This window comes from Spermophilus citellus (assembly GCF_964194105.1).
Source record: "Spermophilus citellus genome assembly, chromosome: 12".
NCBI classification, from domain to species: domain Eukaryota; kingdom Metazoa; phylum Chordata; class Mammalia; order Rodentia; family Sciuridae; genus Spermophilus; species Spermophilus citellus.
In genome coordinates this window covers 5302879-5315505 of record NC_138198.1, presented here as the reverse complement: position 1 = coordinate 5315505, position 12627 = coordinate 5302879, and the positions used below count along the sequence as shown (strand labels likewise).

Sequence of the window (12627 nt, the reverse complement as noted above, 5' to 3'; positions counted from 1 at the left end):
GTCTCCTTTTATTTACAGAAACCCTTAGTTTAATGTGACCCCACTTACTTTTGTTATAGTTGCCTATATCCTCAATGTAAAAAAAAAAATTAGCCAACACCAACGTCTAAGTAGCTTTCCCATTTTTCTCCTGGGAATTCTGTGGTCTCAGGTCTTGCATTTAAGTGTTCTGTCCATTTGGAGTTGATTTTCGTGATGGGATGAGATATGAGTCCACTTTCCTTGTGTTGCATATGGGTATCCAGTTTTTCAGTATTGCTGAAGGAACTAGCCCTGTAGTATGCTTGTTGAAGACTAGATGAGCATATATGTGAATTTCTTTCTGGGCTCTCTATTCTGCTCCATTGGTTGTCTGGGTTTTTTTAAAATTTATTTATATAAGTTGTAGTTGGACGCAGTACTTTATTTTTATTTATTATTTATTTTTATGTGGTGCTGAGGATTGAACCCAGGGCCTTGCATGTCCTAGGCATGTGCTCTACCGCTGAACCACAACCCCAGCCCCAATTTGGTTTTATGCCATAATATAATTTGAGCTTGGGTAGTATATACCTCTAGATTTGTTTTTTTCCTCAAGATTCCTTTTTCTATTTGGGGTATTTTGTACTTCCTAGCTATTAATTTAATACTTTAGCCATTGTGAACAGTGATACAATAGATATAGGCATGCAGGTATTTGGTACACTGGTTTCATTTCCAATGAATATAAACCCAAAAGGGGGGGTAGATGAATCATATAGATTTATTCTTAATTTTTTATTCTAATTTGTTATGTATTTCAGCAGAATGCATAATTCATTTTACACATATAGAGCACACTTTTTCATATCTGATTGTTTACAAAGTATATCCACACCATTCCTGTCTTCGTACATGTATTTAGGGTAATGATGTCCATCTCATTCCACAGTATTGTCTACCCCTTTGCCCCCTCCTTTCCCTCTCACCCCTTTGCCCTATCTAGAGTTTATCTAATCCATCCATGCCCCCCTCAACTCCATTATGAATCAGCCTCCTTATATCAGAGAAAACATTCGGCATTGGATTTAGGGGGATTGGCTTACTTCACTTAGCATTATATTCTCCAACTCCATCCATTTACCTGCAAATGCCATGATTTCATTCTCCAGAATATAAAAATCCAGAAATATAAAAGCTACACACTTACAAAAATGTCATTCGAAGTTGTAGCTACTTATAATTCTTCCATATTTAATGAATTTGGAATCGTTGTTTTAATTTTATGTCATTAGGTCTCTGATGGGAAATAATACAAACATTTTAAAAGTTCGCATTCAGGGCTAGGGTTGTGGCTCAGAGGTAGAGTGCTCGCCTAGCATGCACGGGGCGCTGGGTTTGATCCTCAGCACCACATAAAATGTAAAAAAAAATAAAGATATTGTGTCCACCTAAAACTTGAGAAAAAAAATTTTTAAAAAAATTTTAAAAAGGGCTGGGGATGTGGCTCAAGCGGTAGCGCGCTCACCTCGCATGCGTGCGGCCCGGGTTCGATCCTCAGCACCACATACCAACAAAGATGTTGTGTCCGCCAAGAACTAAAAAATAAATATTAAAAATTCTCTCTCTCTCTCTCTCTCTCTCTCTCTCTCTCTCTCTCTCTCCTCTCACTCTTTAAAAAAATTTTTTAAAAAATAAAAGTTCACATTCTAAGTTCACAAAATTAAATGAGTGTAAAATAAATTTAAGTTCTGTCCCTGCTCCAATATAGGACCAAAACCACTGGATAGGAAAGCTAGAGTCAAGAACCAACTGGACCCTGAGAGTCAAAGTCCCTGGGAGAGAGCCAACAGGACAGGGTCAGCCTCAGAGCCTGACAAATGGACAAGCCACCAGCCAAGATCTCCAGTGTGGGAAAGAACTAGGGCAGCAGGTGGAGGGGAAGGCGGGGCTAGGCGGGGCTAGGGCGGGGCTAGGCGGGGCTAGGGCGGGGCTAGGCGGGGCTAGGGCGGGGCTAGGCGGGGCTAGGGCGGGGCTGGGCGGGGCTGGGCGGGGCTGGGCGGGGCTAGGCGGGGCTGGGCGGGGCTAGGGCGTGGTTGGGCGGGGCGGAGCAGGGCCAGCCTAGCCTCTCCTGCCACCTCCCCCACCCCAGCCCTTTGTGATGAGCAGGCTGGGCTCTGTGATGTAGGCATGGGCGTTGCTCCGGCCACCAAAGGGAGTTCTCTGGCCTGAGGTCAACTAATGGAGGCTGATGAAGGACACGATGGAGAACGCGCTCTTGCTTCTGAAAAGGGTTAGCACCACATGGCTGAGCCCCGGCCATTCCACCTGGGTGGTGGACATGCTCTTGGCCTTTGTGTGTGGCCTGGGGCTCTTCCTCCTCCTGCTGCCCTGCCTGCAGGGTGAGCCCGCGGCACCCCCAGCGGGTCGGAAGAACAGCCGAAAGGTGAGCCCTGTTGCCCCTTCTCCTGGGTTCCGACTTCCACGTTTCCCAATCTAATGGCGCGGGTGTCCACTGGGAAACCTCGGGAGACACAGCCTCATCTGGGGCAGGCGGGGCCGGCAGGCCGAGAATGGGCACCACAGCACCACCTGAGGCTCCAGGCCCATGCGTGGAGAGCTGGGGGCCAGGGTGAGCTCGAACACTGGGACTCAGAGGCCGAGGGCTAGAGACCTCTGAGCTGCGGTCCATCCTGCCAGGGCCTCCCATCACCAGGAGTCACCTCTGGCCTCAGGGAACAGAGCCCTGCCTGGCAGGTAGAAGAGCTGCTTCCTGAGCACAGAACCCAGGACTGATGGGGTTGACACAGAAAATCCCTCTCTGGTTTTTGAAAGGAGAATAACAATATCATATCTACTTTAAACATGGGTAAAAGGAAAGAAAAAACCAGATTCCACTGATTCACTGTAGAGTACCATAAAATTCATGGTCACTGTCTGCAGCTTGTCTAGAGGGAGGAGAGGGAAGATTGGGCCTCAGCCCCATTTGGGGGGGTTTTGTTTTTACCTTGTCTCTCAGGGTGGCCTGAAGAGGAGGGGCAGGAGCAGGAGCAGGAAGAAGAATGCGGCTCTAGCAGGTGAGCGCCTCCTCTCAATCCTAATGGAGCGGGGACAGTTCCACTGCTTCAAAGAGACCAGTTGCAGAGCCCTGAGAAGGAGGCTGCTGGGAAGGAACCCAGAATTGGAAAGGGCTCAGGTTCCATGCTCCAAAGGAAGCTGTGCTGCAGCAGGGGTGGGTGCGGCCCAGCAGCCGGCAGGTGGACGGCAGCAGAGCAGTAGGGCTGGATTGGAAGTGGGACCTTCAAGTGCAAGTGAAGACAGGCTGTTACTTGCCTACAGTTGTTTCTTTTTTTGAGATGACCCCATCCTCTCTCCACATGATGTATGTACACACGCTTTGTAAATGACAAAGACTTGCCCAGGCGAGTACCTTGCAGCCAGGGGTCATGTGACCTTGGACACCGATGCTTGCTGCTCTAGAGTCTAACCTCCTGTGGTCCCTGCTGAAGGAACATTCTGTTCAGCATCCTTTAAAATCCCCACAGCCTTCACACTATACCCTGTCTCCTCATTTCCAGCGTGTGGAGACTGCCTGGAGTACCTGAAGGAGACCTGGAACCTGATTTCTCTTGTGCAAAGGTACAAAACTTTCCCTTTCTCGCCAATATCCTTCCTCCCAAGGCCTATCATGGGACGCCAGGGCCTCAGAGCTGACCCAGGGGTGGGGGGGAGAACGTGGAGATGGGGGCACTGAAACCCTGGGGCCAGGAGTGGCAGAACTGTGAAGTCAGGGGATGGGTACGGAGGAACCAGGCCTGCTGATGCCCACCCTCCTGCTGGCCCCTCCTCTGGCTGCAGCCATGCCCTCTATTTCTGCAGCCTCCTGGGGACGGTCCCTGCCAACGACAGCTCCTACCAGCCCTTAGACCAAGACCCCCCTGACAAGGAGTACAAAAGAACAGCTGGTGGGCCTCCCCGGCCACACTGGGAGCACGTGGACAGCACTGCACTGGCTCCTCTGACCAAGCACCTCCTGCCTCTGGCCTCCTCTCCGTCCTCAGGTCCAGCAGCCTCCTCAGTTCCGGCCTGCTTACCCCCTTCCCTCACTGCCTCTCAGTCACCAGGGCCCTTGCTTCCCCTAGGATCCCTGTCACCCCAGCCACTGGCACTTCCCCTTCCCCCACCATGTCCACCTGGGGCCTGCGCAGTACCTCCAGCACCCTGCTCTACCCCACCACTGCCAGGCCCTGCTCTGACTCTTTCTCAGAGTGACTCAATGGCCCTTCCACTGGATGCAGTCACACGGAGCTCATCCCCACCCAAGCACATGCTGGCTTCTCCCATCCCACACATCTCCAGCCTTAGCCACGCAAGTTCTGCCATCCCAGCCCTTCCTTGGTGGCAGCTGGCTGCCAGAGCCTTGTGCCTCACCACCTCATCAGACAGTGAGTCCCAGAAGGGGCCTCTCTCCCACCAGCCACCAAGGGCCGTCTCCTTGGGAGTCCCCACCAGCAGGCAGATGGAGGCTGGTAACCCCTCTCTGCACAGCTCTGATGACCAGAACATCCTGGGGATAAAGGTCAGAAGGAAAGTTGAGGTCAAGATTTGGAAGGAAAAAGAAAAAGATGGAACATTTCTAGAACAAATGAGCCCAGGATACAATCTCAGTTCTTTGAGGAATATGCTGAATTCCCTGGGTGCTGAGCAGGACCTCACAGTCCCACAACCCTTCTGGGAAATAAAGGACAAAGTGAAACAGCTGCTGGGGCCTCAGCAGCTCTCCTATTCCAAGGTGCTGGGGGACCATTTTGAGCAGAAGTACAACCAGCTCTTCTGGGGTCTCCCCTCTCTGCACAGCGAATCCCTGGTGGCTGCTGCCTGGATCTCCCAGGGCGCTTCTACTCTGCAGCCCACCTGCTTCTTGTTCAACAGAATCTCCAATGTGTGCTCAGTTCAAGTGCAGGATAAAATGTCCCCCCTGCTTTCCCAGCCCCAGTCCACACCCTTGATTCTATCCATGTCCCAATTCCAGCCTCAAACTCTGGGTCAGTTCCAGACCCAGGTCCACCTCCCATCCTCTTTCCAAGCCCTGCTACCCTCTTCACCTCACGTTACGGACTGTGCAGCATCTGGCCCTACATCCCAGAATAAGCCACAGTCTCTCCTCCCAACTGAATTTCAACACACACAAATGCCCTGGATTGGGAAACAACTGGGATGTGGGTGGGCTTTGCCCTCAGTGGTCCAAAGACCTCAGGAAGTCTACAACATCCTCCCGCCCCACCTCTCCCAAGACAACTGCCCGGACTCCATCCTTCCCGAGAATCTCCCAGTCAGTTCCGAGCTTCGGGAGCAACTGGAGCAACACATTCAAAGGTGGCTCATGCAACCCAGGTGGGACCAGATGCAAAAGTCTCTGGAACTAATGCAACTTCGGGAAGAACTAGCAGGGACATCTCAAGAAGTACCAGGGACGTGTCGGGCCAAGGACAAGCCCTGCCCCCCCCAGGCCTCCCTGTCTATAGGTGACAGCAGCAAGGATTCACAGAAGGTGAGGTTCCAGCTAAAGAAGGACACAGGCAAGCATCTGGGGCATATTCTAGGGAAGGTCCCGAAAGATCCATCCAAGGATGTGGAGATCCTCCCAGGGAAGGTTCAGCAGGCACACTCTCTGGATTCAGTAAGTAACCTGACGAAGCTGTTGAAGAGACAATCAGAAAATGACTTCTCAAGACACATGGACCAGAACCAACTAGGAAGCACGCTGAAAGCCCACTTGTGCCTGAAGTCGGGGCAGATCCAAGAGGGCCTGATCCCCTGGAATGTGTACCAGTCCTGGCTCTCTATCAAGAGCACTTCGTCCACGTCTGACACCCACCTGGAGAGCAGATCCCTGGCACTCTCCGAGAGCTGGGACACCTGCATGAGCACCTGCGCGAAGCTGCCCTTTCTTGATGCTTCCACTCAGCAGATCCTGGAAGACCATATCATCAAGCTGTGGGTGAAGCACAGGTGGGGCCTACCCCTCAAGGTCCTCAAGCCCCTAAATCTCTTGAAGATGACATCGGCTCCACCGTGCATGACCCTTCCAGAATTTGACGGCCCCTCCTCCTCCTCCCAGGTATCTGGAGCCAGCTCAAAACCTGAGGTTGCCAAGATCTTGGGGAAACTACCTCAGGCATGTCCGAGAGGGCAGGTGCTAACTGATGAGTCTGTCCCCGCACTGGGCCAGGCATATCCGAGAGGGAAGGTGCAAATTAAGGAGACTGTTACCACACTGGGCCAAGCATATCCAAGAGGGAAGGCACTAACTAACGAGTCTGTCCCCGCACTGGGCCAGGCATATCCGAGAGGGAAGGTGCTAACTGATGAGTCTATCCCCACACTAGATCAGACATATCCCGCACTGGGTCAGGCATATCCGAGAGGGCAGGCGCTAACTGAAGAGTGTCTTCCCGCACTGGGTCAGATGTGTCCGAGAGGGAAGGCGCTAACTAAGGAGTCTGTCCCCACACTGGGTCCGGTGTGTCCGAGAGGGAAGGCGCTAACTGACGAGTCTGTCCCCACACTGACGAGTCTTCTCCTCATCTCCTCACTTGCGGGTAAGGAAATCGAGCGGGCCCTGACAGGGGTCCCACCCACTCATGACCACAGGCTTCCAGAGGCCCCTCCAGCTCTACAGGAGAGCAGGCCGCCTTCTAAGACCCTCACACACAACCTCCTGGACAGAACCCTGCAGAGCAGGACTGTCCAGGGGACGGGAAAAAGCAGCCTCAAAGCCCCTGTACTGCCCAGAACGTCCCCTGCCCAGTATTTAGGGGAGCCCTGCCTTCAGGCAGAGGATGCTGGCGAGTTTCAGCAGACAGGGGAGATGAGTTTAGTGAGCCAGCCCCCAGTCTGCGCCCCTGAGGTATGCCTTCCAGACTGTTCGACCAACACGGTCCCAGCGTCAGACAGTGTGGCTTCTCCAGAATGTTGGCCTCCTCTCCAGAGCAAGCCTTTCAGGAAGTTGCCAGCACCGACACTAGTTAACGTCTTGGCAGCCAGAAGGAGCAGCCTGGTGCCACCGAAGCCCAGGATCCTCAGACACCAGCAGAAGCCCCACAGCCAGCTGTATGCTCCTGCTTACAAGGGCGAGGACAGGAGGCGGCCCAGCTCAGGGAAGCAGAAAGAAATGGAAGAACTGGGGACCTCCAAGCTCACCCAGGTCAGGGGAACAGAAAAAACGAAACAGGATCCTTCTTCGGATGGCTTCTTCCTAAGAACCTGGAGGCGCTTTCTTCAGTGGCTTTTCCCCCAGAAAAAGAAAATCAAAGAGCAGGAAGAATCCCTGAAAAGATGCAGGCCTCCCTTAGCCTCTGCCCAGAGTCCACAATCTGTCAAAGCCACAGCAAGTGATGACAGCAACATCACAGAAGCCCAGGAGCTCATGACAGCCGTAGGAGAGATGCTTGAGAAGAAAATGGCGCTCCACCACAAATGCTGTGCCTCCAAGTTAAAGCAGCTCAGAGAGGAGTGCAGCCTGGCGCCTCGGTTTTCCTGCTACCACAGGCCTCCCATCTGCCCACAGCAAAGGGGGATGTCTGCTTATGCAGTGGTCCCCAAGGGCCATAGCTACCCCATCAGGCAAAGGCCAGACAGAAGCCAACAGTCACTGAAGAATGTCCAATTCAATAGCCAACAGTGGGGACTGAGGCATCCCCACCCCTGGCTTTCCAAAAAGACTGGGTCCCCAGTCAGTCCCTCCCAGCATGGGCCAGCAATGCCAGGGCCCTCAGGCCACCCTCACCCCTGCCCTAGGCACCGTCCTCGGCAGGGAGGTCTCTTGTCTGCTCAACCAGCAAATTGTTCTCCAGTCTCTTCTGGTAGGAAAACACGGCCCTGAGAAAGAAATTTAGTCCATGCAGAGAAATATTATTTTTTCATGTTAGTACATCCAAGATATTTATGTTACCTAATATACAAGATTTTTTCTCATAAAGAGTAAAGATTCCGCCTGGGGCTTGGAGGATTTGGCTTCTAGAAGGAATGGGCCTCGGCAGGAAGTTGACAGTGGTGTTGCAAGCCCACCCTGTCCCCAAATCCTCCAGGGAACTTACGTTTCCAGAACACCATTAAACCCAGACCAGGAGGATTGATGAAGATCCCACCTCGGGGTCAGGCCCTGCTTCCTCTCTACCTTAAACTTCAGGCAGTTGCAGGGACCAGGGGTACAGAGGCCTCTTAGGGCCCACCCCCTGAGTCCTCCAACAGATTTCCCCACAGAGACCTCCTCCTCCCCGCAATCCTAGAAAAGAGGTCACACTGGGAGCTACAAGGCCCACCCTGGCCCCACCCCAGGGACCCACCTGCTTTAGAACCCTGCCCCCAGACCTGGAGAAGCCACCTTCTCTGCCATGCGACCAGCGCTGGCTTCAATTCATGAGTAAATGCTAGAGAGTTTTAAATTAAACAGACAAGACTCTTATTACCTTTAATACCAGCTCTGGGATGGCTTCTCCTAGCTCCCGCCTCCAGTCACCTAATGTGGTGGCGAGGTTTACAGAAGAGACTAGTGAGAACACGCCAGGGAGTGGACTTTTATTGGAGAACAAAAAAATCCAAGGGAAAATCCCATCCAATGAAGGTTGGGGGGGGCAGCATCCCAAGGTCAGAGGCGACGATTGGGTCTTCAGGGCAGTGGCCAGGCACGCCTCTGCACGGATGAGCCCGCGGACCTGGAAAAGGGTGAGGAATAGCTCTGACACAGCTGTGTCTAAGCGCCTCTCACCCAGCCAGGGAGGTAACTCAAATCACATGTGAGGGTGGCCTCCCACAACCTTCAGCTGTGACACAGGGGAAGCCAAGCAAACCAGGGAGGATTCATTTCTTAACGACATGTTTGACAAGCTTGCAAATATTCACTTGTTGAACCCTAGAAAGGACAGATGAAAAACCAGAGCCAGAGAATTGAGAAGTGACTTTTGCACGCATAGGTGTCCCCAGGTCTGCTCCCAGGAGAGAGTGGGCATTTAAAAGGGATGACAGGCTGGCCTGGGGTCATGTAGCTCCCAGCCCCTAATGCCCCGGAGACCAGCAGGGAACGAGCAATCAGACAAGATTTGTGCATACAAGGGGCTGGAATTGACCTGTCCCAATGCCCAGGGCTGTGGCCTCTGCCCTGCACCCACTCTGCTTCTAGCACCTGTCCACATGGAGAAGCAGAAGCCCCAAGGAGCAGGGAGAGGAGCAGCCACTTCTCTAGGGAACACCTTCTGTGTGTGCCGTGCAGGGCGCAGCTCCAGGGTCTCAAGCGGTGGTGGAGGATCCTGCACAAAGGGTCACTGCCAAAGAGCCCTGCCTTCCCCACACATGGGACTGGACTGACACCTGGGCCGGGGGGGAGAAGGCACAGATCCCTGGGATTGGCTGCTGATGCCACAGGTTTCTCTGGGCCCAGGTGACCAAGTCAGCCTTCAGAGGAGGGGAGTGGAGCCAAGACTGGTTAGGGGGCTTTGCCCTGGAGCAGAGCAGCCCCTGGTCCCTTGGGAGCTGAGGACAGGGTGGCACAGAGCTGGGACCCTGCCCTGAGGGACATGCTGGCTGCTGCTGGGCTCCCTCAGGACACCAAGAAGCACGTTCGGGAATGTGGAGAACCCGGACAAACCCCAGTGCTGCTTGCTGCCAGGGGAGGTGCCACGGACTGGCTGAGCCATGGACCAGCCAGCAGACAGGAAGGAGCAAGGGCCCCTGTCCTGCTGCTCAGTCCTCCCCAGGCGGTGAGGCCTACAGGGAGGAGAACAGAGACCTCCTCAGGACCTCCTGAGCAATCTCACCAGGGACAGTGCACAGAGACCTCTCACTCCACCAGTGCTGTGTGCCCCCAATCAAGCTGTGGCCCCCCCAGAGACCTCCTGTGCAGACCTCCCACAGACCCCTCTAGTTGTTCTTCAGTCCTTGCATAGAAACCTCACCTGCAGAAAGACCTCAAACATTTCCCAAAGAGGTAGCAGAGGGCCTCCCACTGGGCCCTCCCCAAACACACACTCATCGACTTTCCCAAGGAGACCTGGCACTGCTGCAGAGACCAAGCCCAAGAACTTGGTTAGAGACCCCACAGTGACCACACACAGAGCTCCCTGCCCCCAAGAGACCTCGCAGAGAGACCACAGTGCCCCATGGAGACCCTGCACAGAGACCTCCCACAGGCCCGCACACAGAGACCCACTGGAGAATCTCAAGGCCTTCCCACAGAGACCAGAGCCCTCCCTGGTGCTCACCAGAAATCTGGCTCAGAGACCTCGTGTGTCCTCGGCAGGAGCCTGAGCAGCCACCCCCACCAAGTCCTCCTTAGAGGAGATGAAACCACTTAGCAAACTGGCAGCTGTGTCCCCAAGAACACCAGCCACACAGCCATTGCCAGCACTGTGCCAAACAAGTCTCTGCCTGGGGAAAGGCACACAGTGAGTTTTCTGTTCATTGTAATGTCCTTGCTTTTGAAGAAAAGAATCACAGATTCGCAGGTAGTCCTACAAAATTCATTCTTTTACAGGTTTTCATTAGTTTGAATTCAACCCCACATTTTAGAGAATCACAAATTACAAGCAAGAGTGAAATACTGTCCCCCTCCAAAGAAAGAAGATGTCTTATTGATCAGTTTGTTATCATCCAGCCAAATTGTATCAGTGTTGCATTTTGGTTTTTGTTTCAGGGGACAAGCTCTGGACTTGAGATGGTTTACTTCTTCACTTTGCAAACACAGGGAAGACCTGCAGGGAATGGACTCTAGATACAAAAGAAAGGGCAGACAGGAAACTGGACACTGGCCCCCAGGATACTGGGCAGCCAGCACATTTCTTTGCACATAGCAGCTTGCAACCGGTTTGTGGGGTGGGCTTTATTTACTGCAAGCTCATAATCACTCAACGATATCTCGCAAATAGATCAAATCTGCACCAACATTCATATCCTATCACATGGCAAAATCATCCTTCTTAGTATTGATATGATTTTATTCCTTAAAATGTAGTTATACTCCCCAATGACATTACCACACATTTCTAGGATATGACAGAGTCCCAAAGTTGAGCCAACACAGGCTAAACAGATGAGCTATTTAGAAGGATTCACTTTTAAAATAATTGTATTAAATGCAGACTTTCTAAGATAGGCCACAAGGGTTTATTTTATGCACTTCAGGACTAAAAAAGGCCCATCAAATCTTACAAAATTCATCACTTACATACACAAATGGCCTAATAAAGTTACTATGGAAGGGGTAAATTAGCATCTGAACTGAAGAAAGTGTACATTTAATCAAATTTATACCAGCACAGTCGATGTGCCTGTAATCCCACCTATCAAACAATCACAAAGGTATGCTTTGGAGGCTCAGTGAGAGGCTGTCCACGAAATTTCTTTTAAAATAATTAAAAGTGCTGGGGGTGTAGCTCAGTGATGGAGCACCCCTGGGTTCCATACCCTATACTGCAAACAAACCAACCCCTAATTCCTATAATAACAGAGTCCTCACTTATCGTATGCCGGGCTCCTCCTGAAGGGTGCACTTTGGCGACACTACTTATTTCTCAGTGCTCATGGGGGCCCTGCTTTCTTGCCTCGTGAAATATTTCTCATGACAACTGTTAAGATGTACCACCCTATTATTCCTCAGGACCACAGTGTCCCATCCTTTCTGAGAGAGGTACACAGGGCCAACACCTGTGCTCTGCTAACCTGTTTCTGTTTTAGCAAGAAATCCCCTTTTTATGTTTTCTTCATTTTAAGTTTCCTAAGAAATTTTTCACTTTGTTCCCTTATGGTGTTATTTGATCATAAAAGATGAAATATTACCCTGGATGTCCTAAAATGTGCCAAAAGGTCACCTGTGCAAATAAGGTGATTGGTGAGAACCAAATGAAATCAACTAGGGGAAATTCCACACATGAAGCTATCCTTTCCAAGATGACTGTTTTAACAGTGTTGAGATCAGTGATTTTGCTCAATCTTAGGAATTTAAGTTGCTCAGGGTGGCTGGGGAAGTCTGGGAACAGGGAAAAAGTCCATAATAAATGGCATGTTGAATGTGTTGTTCTTAACTGATAATTCACTATTCAATAATCTGTGAAAAATTGCAAGGAACAACACACATTAACGCAAATGCCATCACTCACTGTACACTCATCTGACACACTTGGCCTCGGGTGGTTTGTGCCTAATTTTTACAGAATAAACTTGAATCTTTAACCCCCAAAGAAATAATCAAGGGAGTTCAATCCATTAAAAAGATTGTCTAGCTGGGCACCATGGCACATGCCTGTAATACCAGTGACTCGGGAGGCTGAGGCAGGAGGATCAAGAGTTCAAAGCCAGCCTCTGCAAAAGTGAGGTGCTAAGGAACTCAGTGAGACAATATCTCTAAATAAAATACAAAATAAGGCTGGGGATATGGCTCAGTGGTTGAGTGCCCATGAGTTTAATCCTCAGTAACCCCCCCCCAAAAAAAACCTAGTGTCAATATGTTCACACTACCACCATATATACATTATTTTTTATTAGGGAATTATTGTAAGTGGTTGGGCTCATTTTTACAAAATCCTACATGCATGGAATCTAATCCCCATTCCTCCCCATTTCCTCCCCTCCTTGCTCCCCCTATTCTCCTGTCTCTATGATCTTCCTTTTATTATA

General features: G+C 51.2%; 1 protein-coding gene across 1 annotated transcript; it reads left to right on the top strand.

Annotated features, from left to right (window-relative positions):
• Positions 1–2221: 2221 nt before the first annotated feature.
• On the top strand, positions 2222–7843 carry LOC308632095 (spermatogenesis-associated protein 31A6-like; the record flags this gene model as incomplete). The annotated part of the gene is made up of 7 exons (XM_081263768.1): positions 2222–2404; positions 2978–3035; positions 3537–3597; positions 3838–4915; positions 5216–6079; positions 6950–7165; positions 7259–7843. The coding sequence occupies 7 exons, from the start codon at positions 2222–2224 to the stop codon at positions 7841–7843; spliced, it is 3045 nt and encodes a 1014-aa protein (XP_081119894.1).
• Between the last annotated feature and the right edge of the window lie 4784 nt (positions 7844–12627).